Source organism: Rhinolophus hipposideros (assembly GCF_964194185.1).
Source record: "Rhinolophus hipposideros genome assembly, chromosome: 21".
Taxonomy (NCBI): Eukaryota; Metazoa; Chordata; class Mammalia; order Chiroptera; family Rhinolophidae; genus Rhinolophus; species Rhinolophus hipposideros.
The window spans coordinates 39,445,477-39,468,286 of NC_138067.1; the positions used below are offsets into that span (position 1 = coordinate 39,445,477).

Here is a 22,810-nt window from a genome sequence, read left to right on the forward strand (position 1 = left end):
TCCTGAGGCTCGGGTCACGTTGCCCTTTGCTTTGCCTGTTACAGAAACAACTGTGATGAGGCGATGAGAGTAATTTTTGGGTAGCGAGGTTGTTTTATGCACCCGTCTATATGTCGCCGAGACCGCAGGCCTAGCAGCAGGTGGTGTCTTGGCAGGGTGGTGCGGGCATTTGAGTGAGGCTCCTGGAGGGGCAGCCCCCAGTCCCGCGGAGGAGAGGGGAGGATCGGGGAGGGGTTGTTCGTCAAGATGGCGGTGGCGGCTGGCGCGGCGCGGGTGTGGGGGCCGAGTAGAGGCTTGGGCTGCGTTGGCCTGCTCCTGCGGCGGCTGGGGGCTCGGGGGCTGGCTAGATCTGTGAGTACCTGGGGCACCGGGGAGTTTTCCCCAGGGGGGACTAGGGATGTCAACGCTGTCTTCAGAGTGTGGGGTCCCTGCAGGGAGGGAAGGAAGGGCTGTCACACAAGGGACAAGGGTAGGGAGAACCACTTGGCGAGGACACGCAAAGGAAGACCTTCCACTTCCTTAAGAGAGGAAAAGCGAGGCAGCTTCTTGGGGGGTCCTGAAGGAGGGATACAACTTGGAAAAAGAGGGGGGGTTCCTCATTAGTTGCCACCCCCCCCCCACGGGAGGGGTGGCCCCCTGGAGAGACCAGAGAAGGGGACGAGACCTTTGCCCACGGGGGGTGGAGAGTGAAACTGCCTTAGTGGGGGGAAGACCTTGTGTTCGGTCAAGAACCCCCCACCTTCAAAGAGGAGAAAAGCGATCACGTCCCCTGCTACCGGCTTTTGTAGTTAGTGCTCCGTATTTCTTTGCTCCTTTGCCACAATTCTGATTTTTAAATGAGTTGCGTGAAAAAGTCGTTTGGCCCTGGGCCGCCTCATCAAGTACCAGGACAGCGATCTTGTCTGTTTTGATCACTCTATTCAGGAGATGATCAGTAGATATTTGTTGAAGTAATGAGAGGAGAAAAGGAGGGAGAAACGTCCACAGGGCACTTTGTCCACATTTTTAAGAAACACATCTCACTGGAAGCCCCTGTGCGCTACAGCAGAACTATGAACTGAAGTTTCACAGTAAGAGAATAGTTGTTGAGAAGGTAGGTTATGAAGCAAGACCACCGTAGGTTTATATCCCAAATCTACCAGTTTACCGCTGTGTAGCCTTGGGCACGGGATTGCTGCTCCCTGGACCTAATTTCTTTCCCCGTCGGTAAAATGCTAACAGTGGCACTACATAGTATTGTGGTGAAAATTAAATATGTAGAATGCTAAGAACTGGACCTGGCATATGATAAGGACAACAGGCATGTTGGCCACTTTTGAAAGTGAGGCTGGAGGGAAGGGAGGGAGAAGAAAGGCGACCTGGGTAGGGCCTTGGAGAGAATTTGTCAGGATCTTGTGGTGTTGGGTCTGACCCTCTGACCCTCCAATCCAGAACGTAGGAAAGCTGGAAGCTGTGGGAAGGAGCTCTAAATAAGAGGAGAAACAAGGGAGGAGGGTGGAGAGGATCGGTGGAGAATGAGGGGAGGGATCCTTGGAAGGGCGTCTGGATTTTGGAAGGGCTGCTGGAGCAGGATGGGGGTAGGGCAGTCTCCTGCCTTTGGGTTTGTCTGTGCTGCTTTTTTTTTTTTTTTTTTTTTTTTAAGCAATAAATCCTCCAAAGCTGTTCTCAGTCACAGGAGCCCGTTGGCCAAGTCAGTGCGAGATGGGCAGGACTGGTGAAAGTGTAGGGAAGGGTCATTTGTGGTTGATTAAATATTCTTCCTCACCCCAATAAATTAAAAAATATATATATATATTCTTCCTTCTTGGCTCAGTCACCCTGCTGCCCTTCCCTCGTTCATTTCTTTTTTTTTTTTTTGGTGGGAGGAGTGCTCGACAGGAGGTCTTTTCAGAATCCCTACTTTCTATTTACATATATTTTTTAAGTATGTATATTTTTGGAGTCCCCGTTTTTTCTTCCCCTCTTTATTTCTTCCACTTGGTCTAAGATATAATATAACACTTTTTTTTTTTCTTGAGTGGAAGGAAGGAGGAGTAGCATTTAATCAAAGATTTTAGGCCAGGCTGTCAATAGAACTTTTTGCAATGATGGAAGTATTTTATATCTGCGCTGTTCAGTACAGTAGCCACTAACCACACATGGCTACTGAGCCACTGAGGGACTGAAGTTTTCACTTTACAGACAGTTGCCAACTTATGATGGTTCGACTTAAGATTTTTCAACTTTATGATGGTGGGAAAGCAATACACATTCAGTAGAAAACTTGTTTCAATTTTGAATTTCGATCCTTTCCTCAGCTGCGATATGATATGCAGTACGGTACTTCCTCGTGACGCCGGGCAGAGGCAGGGGGCTCCCAGTCAGCCGTACGCTCACGAGGGCGAACAACTAATACTCTACAGTGTACTGTGTTGCTAGGGCTTTTTGCATATTGTGTTTTCACATCCCTTCATGTCTACAAAACACGCATCTGTGTCTCCTGCTTCTGATGAGAGCAAAAAGGAAGGTAGTGACTCTTGAGACAAACTCAAAATAATCGCCCAGTTGTAGGCTAATGTAAGCATTCTGAGCTCGCTCAAGGTAGGTGAGGCTAAGCTCTGATGGTCAGGTGTTTTAAATGTGTTTTTTTAAAAGATTTTATTGGGGAAGGGGAACAGGACTTTATTGGGGAACAGTTGTACTTCCAGGATTTTTTCCAAGTTGTTGTCCTTTCCATCTTAGTTGTGGAGGGTGCCGTTCAGCTTCAGGTTGTTGTCCTTTCAATCTTAGTTGAGGAGGGTGCAGCTCAGCTCCAGGTCCAGTGGCCGTTGCTAGTTACAGGGGGCGCTGCCCACCATCCCTTGCGAGATCGGGGAATTGAACTGGCAACCTTGTGGTTGAGAGCCCACTGGCCCATGTGGGAATCAAACCAGCAGCTTTCAGAGTTAGGAGCACCGAGCTCCAACTGCCTGAGCTACCAGGCCGGCCCCTTAAAATGTATTTTTGATTTATGGTATTTTCAATTTATGCTGGGTTTATTGGGATTTAAACCATTGTAAGTCAAGGAGCATCTTACTTAATTTTAATGAATTTAAATAGCCATAAGTGGCTTCTGGCTGTCGTATTGGATGGTGCAATTTTAGCTGTTCAGAGTGGAGCCCGGAGATAGCGCCTTGGGGGGGGAAGGTTGGGAGGCACAGATCGTAGTGCACGGATTGGGTTGTTCTGGCAGGTTGGGTTGGGAGGACGGCTGGGGCTGCCTTATTTCTCTCTGCCTGTCTGCCCCTCCTTTCACCATGGGGGCATTTGCCTGATTCCGCCTCCCTCCCTCCCCCTCCAGTTGCTAGCAGATGTGTTAAAGCTCAGGGAGAAGAGGAGGAAGACTTGATTGTCACGGAGTCCTGAGTTAGTGTCTCAGCCACCACCCCAAGAAGCAAGTGGGACCTCGGCTAAGTCATTTCACTTCTCTTTGCTTAGCAAATGGGTAACTAGAGTTCCTGCCCTGTTGGAATTTCAGGGAGCACCTAGAGCTCCCTGTATAAATTAGCAGTGATCTTATTTCTCTGACCCAACTGATCAGATAGCCTGTCTGGGCTCTAGTACCCTCTGCAGTGTCTCCAAGTGGTCGGTGTCCTGTGTGTATTGTGCGATGCATGGAGATGGTCCTTACTGATCTCCTAATTGTATGGGTCCATCTCCCTCTTGGCTGTGTCTTAAGGAACCAGGCCTCTTTTTTTTTACAACTTTCATTTATATTAAGTTTGTTTTTCTAGGACCCATCAGCTCCAAGTCAAGTAGTTGTTTCAATCCAGTTGTGGAGGGTGCAGCTCACACTGGCCCATGTGGGGATCGAACTGGCAACCCTGGTGTTACGAGCATCGCGCTCTAACCAACTGAGCTGACTGGCTGCCCCACCAGGCCTCTTTCTTCCCATCATGAAGCACTTTATAATTCATGGTGCCAAGTCACACCCATTATTATGTTTAATGTAGCCACACTGCAACGTACATACTGGTAGTTTTCTCCTATTACAGGTGATAAAACTGAGACTCAGAGTGGTGAGGTCTGAACTTGGATCTATGGACTCCACAGCCTAGTTTCTTTTCATAGTACCAGGCGGCCAGGAGGAGAGCGACAGGACTGTAGTTCAGGTCTTGTGACATCCTGCTTAAGCCAGTCTTGGCGTTTATCACCAGCCTCTGCCCAGGCCAGCTGGTAGGAAGCTGGGTGACAGAGCCGGCCTCAGCCCCCTCCCTCCCTTACCTCAGGCCATTTTCCCTTCCTTGGATGAGCCCCTCCTATCCAGAGGCCTTTGTAGGGATATGATTCTTTAGATGTCTGCTGACAAGCCACTTCAGAGACGCTTTCCCGACCCCAACACCAGTCTCCATCTGAAAACAAGGAGTGCAGTAGTACCCCCCTCAGACCTATGGTGATGAGGAAAGGAAATGTGTTTTTTTTTTAACATTTTTAAAATTAATTAATTTTTTAACGTTTTTTTTATTAGTTTCAGGTGTACAAAACAATGTAACAGTTAAACATTTATCATTTATATCCCTCACACAGTGATAACCCCCCTCCCCCATCCACTACCCCTCTGACATCGCGCACAGCCATTACGTTTCCACTCTATTCCTAATGCTGTACTCTGCTTCTTGTAACTGTGTGTGTGTGTATATATATATATATATATACATTTTATATATATATATATGTATATATATATATATATATATATATATAAACTTGTAGTTGACATTCAAGGAAATGGTTCTTATGAAGCACTTACCACATATACCATGTGCTCAGTAAGGGCTTGAGAAATGGCTGCTCTGCTGTTTTTCTCCAGGTACAGTAAATCTGGGGTGGCCGTGACTGATGTCAGAAAGGATGGCCTCCCTCAGGGCTCCACACCTCCATGGTGTTGCTCAAACCCCAGGTCCCTGAGGCCAGAGAAAGCCTGATTAATCATACTTAACCGGCTCCCTAACCAGCCCTTCCGGGAGATGAGGCCGCTGATGAGCTTGCTGACATTTCTGAGCTGGAAGCAAAGCCAGGACTCAGCTCTTTGGGCTGTTTGAGGACAGAGTGCCTCAGACCCCAGGAGGGAGCGGGTTTGGGTGGCCATAGCTGTCCAGAGGACTCGGTTAACTGGTACCATCCACAAAGCCTTCCATCGCTGGATCCCACCTTTCTCTCCCACCTCCCCAGAGAGTAGTGGTCAGGCTACCTGGCTTTGTGTGCTGACACCACCATTCTTGATCTCTCTGGCTTGGACAAGTCACTTAACCCCTCTGAGTTGGCCTTGGGGCCACCTCTGTTTTATGGAGGTGTTATAATAGTGTCCACTTCACTTGACTGCTGGGCAGGGACAGTGAGCACATAGGCAAAAAGAAAGTGCATTGTGTCGCACACAGACACGTGGTTAGCTGTTGTCACTAACGTGCTGCAGCCGTACTGGTCTCCAGGGTGCCAGGGAGCCAGGCTCTCTTGCCTCAGAGCCTTTGTCATTCCCAGCCTTTGCCTGGCTCACCGCTGCGTGTCCAGCAGCCCTCGGCTTCACTCTCCCTTCTCCAGGGAGCTTTTCCTCCTGCTCCATCTGATGCTTGTTGTGAAAAGTTCCTAGAGCTAAGGCAGGCAGTTACTTTTTTAAAGACTTTTTTTTAATTGGGGAAGGGGTACAGGACTTTATTGGGGAACAGTGTGTACTTCCAGGACTTTTTTTTTCTTCCAAGTCAAGTTGTCCTTTCAATCTTAGTTGTGTCAATCTTAGTTGTGGAGGGTGCCGTTCAGCTTCAAGTTGTCCTTTCAGTCTTAGTTCTGAGGGCGCAGCTCAGCTCCAGGTCCAGTTGCCCGTTGCTAGTTGCTAGTTGCAGGGGGCACAGCCCACCATCCCTTGCGGGAGTTGAACCGGCAACCTTGTAGTTGAGAGGATGCGCTCCAACCAACTGGGCCATCTGGGAGTTCAGTGGCAGCTCAGCTCAAGGTGCTGTGTTCAATCTTAGTTGCAGGGGGCGCTGCCCACCATCCCTTGGGGTACTCGAGGAGTTGAACCGCCAACCTTGTGGTTGAGAGCCCACTGGCCCATGTGGGAATTGAACCAGCAGCCTTCGGAGTTAGGAGCACGGAGCTCCAACCGCCTGAGCCACCGGGCCAGCCCCGGGCAGGTCCTTTTTACCCACCTCACTACAAGCCTGTGAAGTAGCAATTCTTATTTTTTCCACAAGGGGACACAGGCTCAGGGAGACTGTCTCCTACCCAAGGTGACAGCTGGAAAGGGACAGGATTCAAAAAGGCAGTTGAGCTCTAGAGTCTTTCCCTCTCCCCTGCCTTACAATTAACCACTAAACTGACCTGCCTCCTCTGAGATTGCCCCTCTTGATCGAAACTTGAGTTTAGGGTTTGTCATGCGTCCTTCCCTGTCATGTCCAGCCCTCAGTCCAGGGCCCGACCTGGAAGAAAGTGTTCAGTGTCTACCTGTTTGATAACAGCTGGCGAATCTACTGGTCAGCAAGTCATATTTATTGAGCGTTGCTTCTCTGCCAGGCACTGGTCTATCCACATCGACGTGTTAATCCTCATGACCACCCGTGAGATAGGTACTCATACCGTCCTGTGTTTACACATGAGGAAACTGAGGCTCAGGGAGCTTTAGTTACACAGCCAGGGGGCAGGAGTCTGCTGGGAGTCCATGCCCTGAACCTTGGTGCTGTAGGGAGTAGCTCCATGAGGGGCCACCCAGTATTGACCTGGGCAGATCAGACCATCCAGAGCAGGCCTCCCTGTTTCTTGGGTGGTGGGAGAGGATGTGGTTTCAAGGCTTTATGTAAATCTGTGTAGCCTCTGCCATTGTAAGTCGCTGGCCACTGAGACAAACCCACCCCCTCACCAAAAACAGAAGGAAAAGTGGTTGGAGTCACATCCTTCCTCTGCTGGCATTTTACCGCCCACTCCATAGTGGAGCATTTCCTCAGGGCCAGGCACTGCCGAGTCCTTTGCGGAGCTCACTGAATCAGCACAGTAACCCTGAGGTGGCCCAGGACACAAGGGGCCCAACCCCAATGTGTGTGGTGTGGCAAGATACCCTGACGGTAGCCCTCCAGCCTCCGGAGGCGGAGAGGCCTGTCCCGACACGCTGGCTTGTTCTGAGCCCCTATCCTCCTGAGCCCTCGCCTACCTCTTCGAGCCTCTCCCCAGGCCACAGCCCTTGTTCCGTGTGCATCTCCCCTGTGCCTCAGTCTCCCAGGTGTGTGCTGGGACCACTGTCTGGCATTACAATCCAGTTTCAGGTGCAGCCAGTTCTCCCAACTCCTCTTTTCCCCATCTTCCTCCTGAGGTGCCAGCCATTTCCCTTTTTCCCATTTCCTAACATTCCTAGATTTTTTTCCCCTCCTAGCGATGTTTGAGCCCATATGAGTAGTATGTCCCATACCGGTGCTGAACACTTTGTGTGCCTTATCTTAGGAACTTGTCACAGCAGCCCTCTGCAGCCTTTGTACAGACGAGGAAATGCAAAGAGACGAGGTGTTTTGCAGAGGGCCACACAGTCAGCTAAGAAATTAGAGCCCAGGTCAGTGGGACTCCAGAGCCAGTGAGTGTAACCGCTCATTCACCCGTTTGTTCAGTAATTGCCTGTTGAGTGTCCACTCTGTAGCTGACCTGGACGTGATCCCTGCCTTCCTGGAGCTTGTGATGTGTGTGGGGGACAGACACACTACACCAGGGTGCTCTGGGGGGATAGAAAGGTCCGGCCATGTGAGCGCTCAGAGGGGGAGGCATGGTCTGCAGTTTGGCTGCTTCCCTCGCAGGCGGAGGGGAAGTCTGCAGTGATGTTGTCAGGCCCAGACCTGCTCTGCTGTTGGGAGTGTAATTTCCTCACAAACATAACTGCAGATAAACACACACATGTTCACGCTCCCCCCCGGAGCCTTGGACGGCATCTTTGCTGCAATTAAAGGAGAGGGAGGGAGGAACACATTCGACACCCATGTGTGAGATCCAGCTCATAGCAAACCCATTCATTCTTCTTTAGCTCCTGCTGGAATTGAAACCGCCATTTCTGAGCTAAGAGGAACCTGGAGACGAGAGGGAAGTAAAGATGTAAATGTATGGAAACCAGGCCAGCGATGGCAGTTGGGTTAGGAGCCTCGGTCTGGGGTCTGAATGTCAGCCCTGCCTGGGTTTAAAGCCCAGTCCTGACTTATTTGTTTAAATTGTTAAGTCCATGACCAGTGCTGGTTATTTTACCTCCCTGAAGCATAGTTTTCTCGTCTGCTCAAGGGCAATGGTAAGATTGTGTATACAGAGGTCAGCCTGGCACCCAGCAAATGCTTAATCACGGGGAGCTGTTGCCATACCGAGACCAGTTCAAGGTCAGCTCAAGAGCTAAGAAATCGAATCGGTTCACACCCTGTCACACATGGAGGCTTCTCACGGGCTTTCCCAGCCAGGCCTCTGATCCCAGCAGGTGTGACGCTCCCCACAGGACTCCTCCAGCCACTTGGAGCTCCTTCCAAGTTCCACAAGGGACACAGCACTCCTCACTTTTTGCCTTTTGCATGTTCTGTTCCCCTGGCTCAAATGCTCTTTTCCTGACCCCTAGATATCCTTCAGTCTCAGCTCTCATGGCACTTTCTCAGGTACGCCTGGCCCTCTGCCGTACAGAGCCCCATGGCTTCTTCCATGAGAATATGACGCACCCTCATTGGTACTTGTTCAGCATCTGTTGTCCATGCTGGGCAGGAGGGACAGATGTCTTGTGTCTCTTAGGTCGCCATAACCCAGCACAGGGCTTGGAACGAAGCAGGTGCTCAAATATTTGTTGAGTGAGTCAGGCTGGGCTTGTGAAGGGAGTTAGGACTGGCGTGGAGAGGGCACTGAAGCGCGTGGAGCAGTTTGCCAGGGGATGGGGGAAGAGGTAGTAAAGAGATGAGAGCAGAGATACGGTGGTAGAAACGACAACATTTTTTTTTGAGCATTTACTACATGACAGTACTCTGCTAACATTTTATACGCGTGATCTCATTTAAGCTTCGCAACATTTCCATAAGGTGTTCTCCATTTTACAGGTGAGAAAGGAGAGACTGAGGAGGGCAAGTCACTGTCCCGTGGTCACCCCGCAAGAGATGTAGACCTTGGCAGGCTGCCTCTTAAGAGCTCACAGGCTTAAGCTCCATGCTGGGTGGCCTCCCTGGGGAGCACACGGGTCAGTAAAGAGCCTATCTGGCTGACTTGAGGGCACAGTGCAAGGGTGTCTGCGTCTGCGGTAGCAGTGGGAGATTGAGAGAGGGGGTCTTTGTGGCCAGACTGGGGCGGCCTTGAATGCCAGGGCGACGAGTTTGGGCCTCTGATAATTATCATAGTGGCTGCCAGTTCTTGAGCTCCCTGCCACTTCACTGAGTCATTTAACTTTTACAACAACCCTGTGGGATGTTATTTTCACCCCAGTTTTACAGATGATTAACTGAGACACAAAGAAGTTCTAGTAACTCGCTCAAGGTTATTCAATGGGAAAGTTGTGGGGCTGGGATTCGCACCCTGTGCGCCAGGCCCCAGAGTCCACCGGAGCCTGACCACGAGGCCATACTGCCTGTCGCCGTGGGATTGAGCCAGTGGAACCTCAGTGCTGCTCCTGACTCAGGTGTCCCCCGCCCTCTCTCCCCAGCAGCCCCAGAGGCAGCAGCAGCAGCACTTCTCGTCCCTGGATGACAAGCCCCAGTTCCCAGGGGCCTCGGCGGAGTTCATAGACAAGCTAGAATTCATCCAGCCCAATGTCATCTCTGGGATCCCCATCTACCGCGTCATGGACCGGCAGGGCCAGATCATCAACCCCAGCGAGGACCCCCATGTGAGAGGCCACCTCCCCCACCCCCTGCCTCCCACACCCAGGCCCCTTGCCCATCTCCTCTCTGGTCCCAACGGGCCCACATCTCTGTGTGCCTCCATTTGCAGCTGCCGCAGGAGAAGGTGCTCAAGTTCTACAAGAGCATGACACTGCTCAACACCATGGACCGCATCCTCTACGAGTCCCAGCGGCAGGTGTGTGGGGACGGGTTGGGGAGGGGGCTTAGAATCACCTGTGTTTGGGCTGAAAGCTCCCAAGGAGGAGAGAGAGTGGAATGGAGAGCTTTCGTCTTGGGGTCCTTAGAGTTTTGGGGTTCTCTTGGGACTCTGAGGGAGAGTGTGGGAAGGGTCTTGCCCAGGGGCAGAAGGATGGACCAGACCACTATAACACCTACTGTGTGCCGGGTGGGTGGCTTCGCTGTGCTGGGAGAGGGCAGGCGGGAGATCTGAGGGTCCTTCCTCTCAGCGGCTCACAGTCCTGACAGACAGGGTGACGTGATGCTTCCTGGAGTACCTGTGTCAAATGTGCTGTGACTCAACACTGTGAGTATCAGCCAATGGAGACCCAGTGTCAAAACAGTGTCAACAAAGAGGGAATTGATTGACTCAAGTAACTGCAAGTCCAGATGGCCCTGTTTCTAGACACAGCTGGGTCCAGGGGCCTCAGAAGATGTCACCAGACCTGTTTCTCTCTGAGTGTCTTGTTTCCTCTTCTTTACCTTGGCTTTCTTCATTCTCAAGCACTGGTGGCCTCTGGAAGCTTCAGGCTCATGGGGAGGTGGCGGAAAAAGGGTTCAGGGTGCGATTGAAGTCCTCATTCTGCCACTGTCTAGCTTTGTAGACAGTGCTACAAAGCTTCACCTCTCAGTGCTTCAGTTTTTTCATCTGTACCTTCTTAATGGGGTTGTCGTGAGGATTGATGGTGGCATATGTAAAGGCCTTAGGAATAGTGAAACTGGCATTCAGTCAGCACATGATACATATTTGCTATTGTTAATCATGACCCTACCAGCCTTGCAATTACTAAACTTTCTACTTAGCTGTGGAAAGAAAATGTCTGGAACCTAATGTTCCAGCAGAAGGCCCAGGGCTGATGCCCGTTGGCCAGGCTTTGGTCACAGAGTCCTCCCTGAACCAACCCCAGTGACAGGCCAGTCTGGGGCCATGTGCCCATCCCCAGGAACCAAAGGAATAGGGGCATGGAGTCCATCCCTCCCAGGCCATGCAGGTAGAGCAAGGGTAAGGCGGTTCCTGTCAGAAAACGGGGAAGAATGTTGGGCAGGCAGGCCCTAAGATGTCACCACCCGCGGGTCAGGTGGGGGTGGGCTTGGAAATCTGCATTTGCATCAAGCCCCAGGTGACTGCAATGTGGACTAAAGCACGAGGCCCAGTACTGAGCAGATCGGGGCAGCCTACTCCTAGACTCTCCTACTCACAGGAACACTCCGTATGGGCTCTGCAAGTTAGAGTAGTGTGTCCATCCTGTCCAGAAACTTCCCTTGGCTCTCACTGTACACAGGATCACGTCCGGCCCTTTCTGCCCATCCTGTCTCCCATTCCACTATGGCCTTGGCTATCTGCTTCCCTCTCCCCAGCCTCAGCGCCAGGCCAGGCCAGGCCACTCCTCCCACCCTCTCACACATGCCTGGGCTCCTTCCTGCCCCTGCATTGGCTTCACAAATGGACTTTGGAATCTGATGGATGTGGTCCAATCACAACTGTGACTTTGGGCAGGCAATTTTTCTTGTTTTTGTCTGTTTCTTCAGTATATTAAAGAATGGGGATAACAAGAGAACCCATCCTGTAGGGTTGGGGTAGGAATTCTGTGAGACCCAGCACATAAGGCCCCTTGCCCATTGGCTGCACAGAGGAAGCCCTCACAGACATCAACTTGTCCATCAAGGTTCTTCCTGTTAGCTAGGATTACATTCAGCTGCAAGTAACAGATCCCCTCCAAAAAAATCCTAACAAAATCAAAGCAGTAGCTTCAACAGATTATAAGAGTTTTTTTCTCTTGCATAAAAGAAATCTGGAAACGGGTGGTCTGGGGCTGGTATAGTGACAATACAATGTCATTGGATACCCAGTGTTGGCTTCTTGCCTCAAGGGCCCCTCGTGAATCTAATAGCTGCTGGAGACCCCTCCATCACATCTTATTCAAGGCAGGAAGTAGAAGAAAGCTGGTAGGTGAGACATGGTACATTCCACCTATCTCCCCACACCCACCTTTATAGAACTTTCAGGTCGTCCTACCCAATAACATCTCACATTTCATTGGTCACTCCTAGCTATAAGGGAGACTGAGAAATGTAGTGTTTTAGTCTGGGCAGTTGCTGTCTATGATGGAATGAGAGCTCTGTAAGCAGAGAGTCAGAGGCATGGGATACTGGGCAGCAATCTCTGCCAGGAACCCGGTCCTGTCTCCTCGGGGGCCCCTCCCAGACTCCTCCCCATGACAGTCTCACAGCCTTGCCTGGCTGTAAGCACCCACCATCCACCCACTCACTTGGCTCTGGGAGGTCAATTAACTTTTAATTGGCTCCCCATTTAGAAGAAAGCATTATTCATCTGGTTCTCTACTGCAACAGAAAGCCAGGCCTGTGGAACACATGAGGACTAGGCCAAGGGCGTCCTGCGGTGCCAGCCCGGGCTGTCTCTGTTTCACTTTACACGCAGTCCTGGGGAGCTTCTTCCATCTCTGTGCCAGGGGCTCCCAGATCTCCAAACAGATCTGCTTGACTTCCACCCTGATGTTCCACGCCAAATTCAGCCCGTCCAAGCTTGACCTCTGCATCTTCCAGACCTGATCCTTTTCCTCCCTCGGGCCAGTTCTTGGTGAAGGGTGCCACCATCATCCATTTGCCCAAACTGAAGACCTACGTTTCATTTCTGCCCCCTCCGTCCCCCTCGCTATCATTCTCTCTCTCGGCATTCACTGTGTCCCTAGGTATTTAATTAGAAATCCATTCTACTGCTCAGTGGCGCCATGCGGAGCCCAGACTTCCTGTCTTTCTGCTTCACCATCCTGGGTAACTGGCTTTCATCCTATGCTTGTTGCCTGATGTTCACAAGATGGCTGCCACAGGTCCAGGCTTCATGGCTGTGTGAGGTGGGAAGAAGGGCTGGGGGAGACTGCTGGCACCAGTTGCAGTGGTTTTTTTTTTTTAAATCAGGAAATTGATTTTTTAAATCAGACTTGCACTTAAGTCTCTGGCTAGAGCTGTTTCCCATGGCCACCTCTGGCTGCAAGGGAGGCTGGGAACATAACATTTGGCTTTTCCAGGAGCTGAGGTTGGGCACCGGTGTAGCTACCCAAGAGGGTCTGCTGCTCCCTGGCACCACTGACTGCTTCTTAAGACTGTCATCCATGCACTCCTCTCCCTGCCTCCAGCCACAACCAGGCCAGGCCACCACCCCTGTCTCCTTGCTCACTGCACTCAGTCCTGTCTCCCATTTTCCATGTGGCAGACTGAGAGACATTTCTAGAGCATGCCCCCCGCGCCCAGGAGAACGCTCAGCAGGTTACCGTTCTCCCGGTGAAGTCCAGGTGTCTCATTGCCTGCACTACCTTGCCTCTCTTTCCCGCTCCCACTTCATGTCCCGCCCTTCCAGCCTGATGGCCTTTATTGTTCTCTCTGCCTGGAAGCCTCCACCCAGCCCCACTTTTGCTCAGCCTAGGCCTTTCTCCTGGTGCACCTCCGTGGTGGGGCTCGCATCACACAGCCCCCCCACTCGTGCTGTAACCTGTCTGGAAGTCCCTCCGTGAAGTCAGTAGCCCCCGTGTGGCCTGGCCCACAACAGCCTTTAGGAAGTATCTGTTGATCAGTGGAGTCCTAAAAGTGGGTCAGGATTTGGATGGTTTGCTGTCGTTGCCCCACATTGCTGAGCCCAGGCCTCCGGGCCCCCATCCATCCCCAGGGCCGGATCTCCTTCTACATGACCAACTATGGCGAGGAGGGGACCCACGTGGGGAGTGCAGCAGCCCTGGACAACACGGACCTGGTGTTTGGCCAGTACCGGGAGGCAGGTACGTCTGCCATGGCTTGGCCCTGTGGAGCACGTGCCAGAGGCGGGGCCTATGGTCCCTTTTGAGGCAGGTCAGGCCCAGTCCGTCCTGGTGTGAAGGTGAGGCCCACATTAGTTAGCCTATGTGTTCTTCCAGGAGCGGTATGGGGCCACGGAGCTAGAGGAAGAACTTTCGGAGCAAAAGAGCCAAGCCAGGGACAGGAGTTTGGAGGGGGTGGGTTTCCCCTCTGGGGGGGCCAGGCAGTGTGGGGTTAAGAGCCTGTGCTCCAACTCGTCCATGGTTACCAGTTGTCAGATTTGGGGCAAGTCACTTCCCTTCTCTGAGCGTCAGTTTTCTCATCTCCAAAATCAAGATGATGATGGTATTGCAGCCCCAGCATAGTGGGCGTGCTGGGAGCATGCAGTGAGGGCAGGCCTGGATGCGGCTGTGACACGTGCTGTGGGCCCCTGTCCACACAGCGCAGGCTCTGTTGGCCTCTCTCCAGGCACTGCAGCCTTTGGGGAGCAGAAGCAGATGGGAGGGCTAGCAGGTCCCAGCCAGGGAGCTGGCTCACTTCTAAATGAATGAGTGTGAGGAAGGAAGGATCAAAGACTAGGGCTGAAGAAAATCAGTGTGTGTGACAGAGTGACTGGGGGTGAAGGAGTTAGCCCAGGGAGCTGTGAGAGGAGGGTTCCAGAGTGGTGGTTGGTATGGGGGCCCTGCAAGGGAGCCACCCTGTAGGGATGTCAGGGAGGCAAATCTTGATCCTTCCTCTCAGGCACTGCATGACCATGGGCAGGTTGCTTACCTGTTCCATGCCTCAGTTTCCTCATCTGTAATGGCAGATGGTGAACCCCCTCAAGATGGTTGTTGAGGGGTTCATGGGGCAGATAATGCAAAGCTGTCAGCATAGGGCCTGACACAGGGTAAGCACTCAGTGTTGGATGTGATGTTGTGACTGGGACCTCTCGCCCTGGGACAGCTTTTCAGGGAGACGTCCTGGCCAGGCTGGCTGTGCAGAGCCCTCCCTGGACCCGCATGGCGTTGCAGTCTACTGTCAGACTGTCTCCTCCCCTGTCCGCTGCACCAGACCCCACCCCACATGCCCTGGACAGATGCCCTGTGATAGAGTCTGTGGTTCAGCACTGTTAGCAGGATTTCCCCAGACACTAGGCTGCAAGCCAGGCTCCTGCCAGTTCTGCTGAGTGCTTCCTGCCTGTTTTTGCTGAAAGGGTCTCTGGTGAGCGCTCCAAGCAGGGCTGAGTGAGGGCCCTGGACATCCCATTGGCAGCTGGACACTCTACACAGGGTGTTTGGGCCCTGGCTGCCCCTGCAGGAGGGAGCCCTCTGGCACCACAGGTCAGCAGAAGGCCCTGTGTCTGAGCAGCAGCTGAGGGCACTCTTGTGGGGTCAGGAGATGAGTCAGATCCCATGCCCCAGCCCTGACACTGTCTCCCCCTGCGGAGTGGGGAGAACAGGGTACTAAGAACAACAGCTCAGCACCCGCTGAGCTATTGAACACCGGGATGCTGTCCTCAGTGCTGGAAGCAGTGGAGGCTCTGTCTCACTTCACCTCGCAGCTGAGGTGAGGACCCACCCAAATGAGGGCCTGGCACTGTACTGCCTCAGGGCAGCCCCTCTCCCCGCCACATCACGGTTACCCGTCAGAGCCTGGTGATGGGGGTCCCTTTGACAGTAGATGGCCGTTTACCAGAGATTTTGTTTAAAGAAAGGCTTTTACTGCCATAAACAGGTTTGAATAGTCCCTCTAGTCCAGAAGTTGTGAGCTGGTGGCCTGTACTTTTATTTGGTTCATAGGATGATTTTTTAAAAAGTAATTGAATTAGTTGAAACATTTTAAAAAATCAGGTAGTTTCTCATTTAAAAAAAAAAAAAAAAGCCAAGCTAGATTTCTTCTTCTTTTGAAACACTGGATGATTTGGCCTCCCTGGGCAGCATCAGGTGGTCTGAACAGCCGCCTCCCTCTTGAGACAGGCCTGTGCCTTCTGGTCTGCCCACCTGGTTCCTGCACCTGCCTGGCCCCCTCAGCGTCAGACTTGCCTCCCCGGCGCTCATCCAGCTCCCTTACTGTACACAGAGGGAAACGGAAGCCTGGGCAGGAAGGGCCTTGCCTCTGGACCCCCACGGGCTCGGTCTGCTCCCTGTGACCCCCACCCCCACCCCGTTGCCCCCTCCCCACACAGGTGTGTTGATGTATCGGGACTACCCTCTGGAGCAGTTCATGGCCCAGTGCTACGGCAACGTGAATGACCTAGGCAAGGGGCGCCAGATGCCCGTCCACTACGGCTGCAAGGAGCGCCACTTCGTCACCATCTCCTCTCCGCTGGCCACACAGATCCCTCAGGGTGAGGAAGCACGCCCCGGGCCTGCTACCCCTGCTCAGGCCCCCGCCCTTCTCCACCACAGGGCGGCTTCCTGGCTGGTGACACGGTCAGAGCCCTGGTGGGACCGCCAGACTTTCTCAGCCCTTCTTGTCTGGGACCCTTCAGAGGAGGGCTGTGGTGGTGTCCTCGCCCATTTGGCAGGCTTGAGTTGGCATGACCACGCTCTTGATTTCTGAAACTTGTGCCTACCCCGTTTGTCTGCTCACAAACATAGCCAACTGTGCGTGACTGAGCATACACCAGGTTCCTTGTTAAAGGTCACCCAGCAGGTAGTGAGAAAAGCAGGGACTCAAATCATGGCCTGTGTGGCTCTAGAGCCTGGATTCTCGACCCTGACCCTGCTATGCCTCAGTTCTCGGAGTCCACCTCCGCTAAAGCTTACTCTGGAAGCCCAGCACTTAGAGTAGTTGGTTTGGCTTCTGTTTAAGACGACTGCTTGGAAGCAGACCCGCCCCAGTTGAGCCCGCTCCCGCAGTGTGGAGACTATGGAAGCGGAACCCCCCGCCCTGCCCTCTGGAGCCTGCCCTTGATCGAGGGTCAGTCTGGCCTTTGGCTGTCGCTGCTCCAGGCAGCCCAGATACATGAGTTGCTGTGCCTACAGGGTTAGCAGAGTGCCTGGCACGTCAGAAGACCCCACGCACGTTCACTCAGAGCGTTCTGTGTGGGAACCAGGAGCGGTTCATGCCTCTGAGGTGGGAGATGGGCATGGCAGCCTTCTGGGAGAAGGTGGCATTTTTGCCGGAGGTTGGTAGGATTTCCATAAGGTGAGGCCCTGGCCCTCACCTTCCATTTAGGTGCCATTATGTCACTCAGTTGGCAAATGTACAGAGTATCTGTTATGTTGGTGCCATTCTAGGCTCAGTGAACAAGAGACAGACAAACCCCTCAGCCCTCCTGGTGCTGACTGGGGGTAGGGAAGGTAACAGTAAACAAGATGAAGTGACCCACGGAGCATGTCAGGGGTGATAAGTCCTACAGGGAAAAATGAAGCTGGGAAGGAGTGCTGTGTAGTGGACAAGGTGGGGCGGCATCACTAGTGACATTTCTGTAGAGACTAGGTGAGGGGGTAGCCAGTGGGGATCTTGAGGTGGCTGCCTGCTCGATGTGTTTGAGGTACAGGGAGGAGCCCAGTGGGGCAGCGGTGGATGGGGGTGGGGGAGAGAGAAGTCAGAGGAACGGCAGGGGCCTCAGGGCCTTCAACTTTTACCCCGAGTGGAATGGGGAGTGTGGGGAGGGGAGGAGTTGCTGCTGTGGCCTGGCTCATAATTGAGGACTCTTCTGCTGCCCCGAGGATAATAAGTTGGTCCTAGGTGGGGCCGGTGAGGGGGGAGGTGACTGTGGTGTGATCTGGGCTCAGAGTCGGGCTCTGTTTTGAAGGTGGAGTAGGTGTGGGGATGACAGAAGGTTAGCAGTCAAAGATGGTGCTGATGTTTTAGGCCTGAGGAGTTGGAAGGATGGAGCTGCCATCAGCTAAGGGAAGAAGACTGGTGGAGCAGGTTCTGGGGGGACAGTCAGGACATCAGGTGTTTTCTTTCCCCTCTGAGCTTCAGAGCAAGCCTGAGCCCAGAAGCCTGAGGTTGGGGTGAGAGAGAGAGAGAGAGAGAGGAGAGAGAGAGAGAGAGAGAGAGAGAGAGAGAGTGTCAGAGAGAGAGAGAGAAGGAGAGAGAGAGAGATGAATGTGTTTGGGGCTCTGCTCCTGCTCACCACCCTCTCACTCCCTGCAGCTGTTGGGGCAGCCTATGCGGCCAAGCGGGCCAACACCAACAGGATCGTCATCTGTTACTTTGGTGAGGGGGCAGCCAGCGAGGGGGATGCCCATGCAGGCTTCAACTTTGCTGCCACCCTTGAGTGTCCTATCATCTTCTTCTGCCGGAACAACGGCTATGCCATCTCCACGCCCACCTCCGAGCAGTACCGCGGGGATGGCATTGGTATGGGCCTGTGTACTTTCTGCCCCTCTCCCCTCCTGCCACTCCCTGCCTTCCTCCTGCGATGTCTGGCACAAGGCACAAGGCACAAGGGAGGTCGCAGGAATCAGTGAATGGAGCGCTGCTCTGCTCTCTTCGCCTTTCTTTCCCTCTCCCATTTCCTGCTCATTGACTTGCCTCTGTCCCCACAGCGGCTCGAGGGCCAGGGTATGGCATCTTGTCGATCCGTGTGGATGGCAATGATGTGTTTGCCGTGTACAACGCCACCAAGGAGGCCCGGCGGCGTGCCGTGGCAGAGAACCAGCCCTTCCTCATTGAGGCCATGACCTACAGGTGCCTGCCTCCCCCACCTCCATCAGCCTTGCAGCAACCATCTTTAGCATATTGCCCACATCGATCACTGGGGTCCCCAAAGCCTGGCCCCATCAGCCATGTAGTGTCCCCTTCCTTGCCTTTATTCCATGTCTACTCCCCTCCCCCTGGGCAGGATTGGGCACCACAGCACCAGTGATGACAGCTCGGCATACCGCTCTGTGGACGAGGTCAATTACTGGGACAAGCAGGATCACCCCATCTCCCGGCTGAGGCAGTACATGCAGAACCATGGCTGGTGGGACGATGAACAGGAGAAGGCCTGGAGGAAGCAATCCCGCAAGAAGGTGAGGCGCCCCTCCCCCGAAACTGACATCCTGGGGGCGTGTTCCGGGGTGGTGCATCATGGAGAAGCCCCGAAGGCTGGAGAGGCTGGGACTTAGGGGACATTGAACTGGGAGACTTGGCGATTGACCCAGTGGTGTCTCTAAGTATGGCTGTGGAGCCAGGCTGCTGGGCACACGCACCTCTGCTGTGTCCTCGTCGCGATGTCTGCTCTCTGCTCCCTTATCTCTGAAGAGGGATTCTGGGGTACCCACTTCAGGTTATTTGAGGGTGACGTGACTTAATCTGAGTGTGGTGTCAGTGTCCTGCCCAGAGCCAGTCCGCTGCCCCCTGGCCCCGGTCATCAGGAGCCAGAGGCAGTGTAGGCCGGTGGTAAGGGCAGACCATGGAGTCAGGCAGCTTAGTGCAGCTGGCTCTGCCCCTTCGGTAATTGCATCATTGTGGGCAAGTTGGCCTCTCTTCTTAGAGGCCTGCTTCTTAGGCCTGCTGAGATGCTGAAACCATTCCGTACTCGTAGTCCAGTGTCTGGTCCTGTGAAGGATGGAGGTGTTGGGATTGGGGCTGTTGATGGGGGATGTCAGCTGTCACCACTATGATGGTGAGTGTCTCCGTTGTCCAGATGGGAACATTCAAGGCTCGAGGGAGTTAACCCCTCACCAGGGTCCCACAGGTAGGAGGCAGGACCTGGGTGGGAAGCTGGCTGCTTGCCCAACTGTTCCGTGTCCCCCAGGTGATGGAGGCCTTTGAGCAGGCTGAGCGGAAGCTGAAGCCCAACCCCAGCCTACTCTTCTCAGACGTGTATCAAGAGATGCCCTCCCAGCTCCGCAAGCAGCAGGAGTCCCTGGCCCGTCACCTCCAGACCTATGGTGAACACTATCCCCTGGACCACTTCGAGAAGTGAGGCCCGCTCGCCCCACCGCATCCACCTCAGCTACCCTGAGAGGCAGCTCCAAGCTGAGGGCAGAGGGAGCCAGCAGGACGCCAGGACGCCCTTCTCCAGCCAGCTCCCTCCAAGACACTCAGGAACCAGAGCAGTGCCTGAGGCGGTAAGGCAGGCCTTCCGCCTACCACCCTTGCTCCTCCAGGCTATTATATTGTGGGGGGCTCTGTCAGCCCCTACTTTGCCCGTGGCTACAGTGCCTTCTCCTAGGGGCTAAGCAAGGGCGCCTCCAGGACTGGAAGCCTCTCTGGGCTGGGGGCAGGCATGGGAGGTCAGCCTGTGAAACTTACTTAAAGTTAGAGGTGGTTAGCAGGCAGTGAATAAACTGTGTATCTACATTTGGCGCTCTGCCACTTCTGGTCTCTGACTCCTAGAGTTTTAGAGGTGGGAGGAGAGTCCTGCATGACTGGTTTGGGACCCTCCCCCCTTACATTAGATGAATAAGGGCAAGGCCGTTGAGTCCTCTACTTCCCCCGGAAACTTTCGCAAGCTGGAAGGCCAGCTTCCGCAGACAGGAGGGGGGTGAGGTCCTCCAGAGATGGGCTCCTGCTTTCCCATAGAATGAGGCAAGCCTGTCTTCAGCAAGGTGATGAGGAGGCCTCTGGCATTGGCTCTATCCAGTAAGCGTGGGGAGGATGTCTGGTATAAAGGTCAGGGTGTGGCTGAGCTCTGCTCTGTCAATGTCTCTGGGGACCCACAGCGTAAAGAGAACTCCAGGCCTCAGAGTAGGGAGTGCACATTTTTCAAAAATAAAAAGTAGACAAAAACAATCTTCTGCCTCCCGCTGCCCAGTCCCATAGCCTGGGCAGGCCCCGGAGGGGCTCAAACAGCCAGGATTCCAGGACCTCCTCCCTCACACCAAGGCCTAAAAGGAGAGGCTGTGCAAGGGGCAGGCACCGAGGTCCTGCCCAGGGCCCAGGCCAGGTCCACCCTCCCCTTAAGTCCCCACTGAGGCTCAGCAGTGGAGCTGAGGGTCTTGCAGATGTTTCCAGAGCCGAATGCTGTCCTGGGGACTGAGGGGCCGCACCAGCAGCAGGTCACGGAGAGCGCAGGGGTCAGCCGTGCGGTCTGCTGGCCAGGCTGTGAGGAAGCCTTTGTGGGCTCTGGGCACCAGGCCCAGGGCACGGAAGCACAGGCCGATGTAGACGTCATTGAAGGGGAACGGTGCCACACGGGCCACTGCCTGCAGCAGCCAGGGTACCAGGCGCCCAGCAATGACGTAGCCACCCCCACTGGCATAGGCCGGGTAGTCACCTTCGAAGAAGGACCTGGGCACGTAGAAGGGTCCTCCAGGCTTCCGGAGGGGCTTGGCCTGAGTGAAGACCTCACCCAGGTAGAGGCCTGGGGCCCAGCTGCGTGGCAGGGCCCGCAGGTATTGCAGCAGGGCAGGGGTATGCACAAAGGCGTCGTCCTGAGCTAGCAGGACAAAGCTCACAGCAGGACAGTGGTGGCCAAGCCAGGACAGCAGCAGCAGGTCCTTGAGCGTCTGGTTGAAGGGGACGTCGAGGAAGTCCCAGAGCAGCAGGTCACTGTAGCGATGGCTCTCCCAGGCCACGAGGGGGCGTAGGTCAGGGCCCCCCTCACCCACTGGGGACCCCAGCAGGAAGAGCAGCCTGATCCCAGGAGCCGGACCACCCCAGGTCTCCCTCACAGCCTGTCGTTCTGCAAAGCGCCCTGGTTCCGACTTGACAGCCAACAGCAGGTAGGGGACGTCGGTTTCCTCGCAGCTGGCCACTTGGCCATTGTCAACTCCAGGCAGCCACCGTGGGAAGCTCCTGCAGGCTGCTGACAGCAAGAAGCGGCGGAGGTCCTCAGGGTAGGAGGCGAAGTCAGGGATCTCAGCGGCGGCAGCAGCCCCCCACGCTCGGCAGCCCCCCACCTCCGTGCTGTTCCCATTGGGCAGGGCCCCCAGCCGCCACTGCTGCTGGTTCCAGTAAGCTGAGGGCAGTGGGGCAGTCTGGCCCAGACGGGCTGAGAGGTTAGCAGGCAGGGTGGGCTCGGGGCTGGCTGATGTGGGGCCTGGCAGGGTGCCGTGGGGTCCCAGGTAAGCTTTGTTCAGCCGAGACTCCGATGTCCACTCGATGTAAACTTTGAGGCCCAAGAGCGTAAGCAGTGCTGACAGGCAGAGAAGGCACTTGGGGCAGCGCATGACCATGACCCGGCCCAGGGAAGGGATGGCCGCGGGAGCTGCAAAGGAGCCACAGAGTCCTTTGGGGTACAGGGATGGGCCCTCAGTCACCACCAACCCCCCTAATGGCCTCTCTCAGTCCCAGATGCTAAACTGGCCATTAACCAAAGACCCAGCTCTTCCCTATTACTGGACCTGGAATCACTGCTCCAGTCCCATTCCAACACCCACTCTTTCCTCCTCAGCCCAACCCCTTCCACCAGCTTGGTCCCCCCCCCCATCCTCTTTCCCCTCCCAACCCCCCCCCATTCATCCCTCTCACCAGGAATCTGGATCACTGGGGGCAGCTCCTTCCACTGCCATAAATACCCAGCCTCCCTTGCCCCACGACTTCCCACCCTAGAGACTGGGGAGCCAGGGACCTGTTCCCTCCTCTTTACCTCTGGGTCGGGCTCCCGCCAGCTCCTGCGCCCTGGGCCTCTGGTCAGGCCCTCCCTGCTCCCTCCTGCCCTTGTCCTGCTGTGGCTCTGTCGTTGTTCTGCAGCCCAGCCTAGACCATCCAAAGGGGCGGGGCGGGGAGCAGAGCAGCGGCTGGGAGGGCCCCAGGGGCCGGGAGGGGCTAGGGCGGGGCTGAGCAGGAGTGGGAGAGAGGGAGGGCTGGAGGCCGACCTGAGAGATGGGGCTCTGGCGTGTTAGGGCTGGTTTTCTGGTGAGACAGCGGGAAAGGTGCAGGGGTGGCTGCAGAGACAGACGGGGCTCTGGGCGAGGCCTGGGAGGGGAGGATTAGGGGCCTGGGAGAGAGTTCCAGGGAGGGTGAGACTGAGGGCTGGGTAGTGTTGGAACGGCCCAGGGACAGCAGAGGGGCAAAGCTGGGAGGGGAGGGGCTAGCACCTGGTTGTACGAGGAGGTAGAGGAGAATGTGCA

General features: G+C 54.5%; 2 protein-coding genes across 6 annotated transcripts; one reads left to right on the forward strand and one right to left on the reverse strand.

Annotated features, from left to right (window-relative positions):
- The first annotated feature begins 18 nt into the window (after positions 1–18).
- On the forward strand, positions 19–20,096 carry BCKDHA (branched chain keto acid dehydrogenase E1 subunit alpha). 4 transcript variants are annotated; one of them, XM_081032557.1, is made up of 10 exons: positions 38–140; positions 9,048–9,184; positions 9,644–9,826; positions 9,931–10,017; positions 13,741–13,849; positions 16,033–16,194; positions 17,958–18,164; positions 18,353–18,494; positions 18,649–18,820; positions 19,549–20,096. In XM_081032557.1, the coding sequence occupies exons 3-10, from the start codon at positions 9,782–9,784 to the stop codon at positions 19,717–19,719; spliced, it is 1,095 nt and encodes a 364-aa protein (XP_080888683.1). In that variant the 5' UTR covers positions 38–140; positions 9,048–9,184; positions 9,644–9,781; the 3' UTR covers positions 19,720–20,096. The 4 variants fall into 4 exon arrangements, with proteins under 4 accessions (XP_080888680.1, XP_080888683.1, XP_080888681.1 ...); XM_081032556.1 differs by lacking the exon at positions 38–140 and adding an exon at positions 237–351; XM_081032554.1 differs by lacking the exon at positions 9,048–9,184 and having other exon boundaries at positions 19–351.
- On the reverse strand, positions 18,597–22,420 carry B3GNT8 (UDP-GlcNAc:betaGal beta-1,3-N-acetylglucosaminyltransferase 8). 2 transcript variants are annotated; one of them, XM_081032558.1, is made up of 2 exons: positions 22,327–22,420; positions 18,597–21,945 (listed from the first exon to the last, which is right to left on the reverse strand). In XM_081032558.1, the coding sequence occupies exon 2, from the start codon at positions 21,911–21,913 to the stop codon at positions 20,714–20,716; it is 1,200 nt and encodes a 399-aa protein (XP_080888684.1). In that variant the 5' UTR covers positions 21,914–21,945; positions 22,327–22,420; the 3' UTR covers positions 18,597–20,713. The 2 variants fall into 2 exon arrangements, with proteins under 2 accessions (XP_080888684.1, XP_080888685.1); XM_081032559.1 differs by having other exon boundaries at positions 20,486–21,966; positions 22,327–22,403.
- Positions 22,421–22,810: the final 390 nt, after the last annotated feature.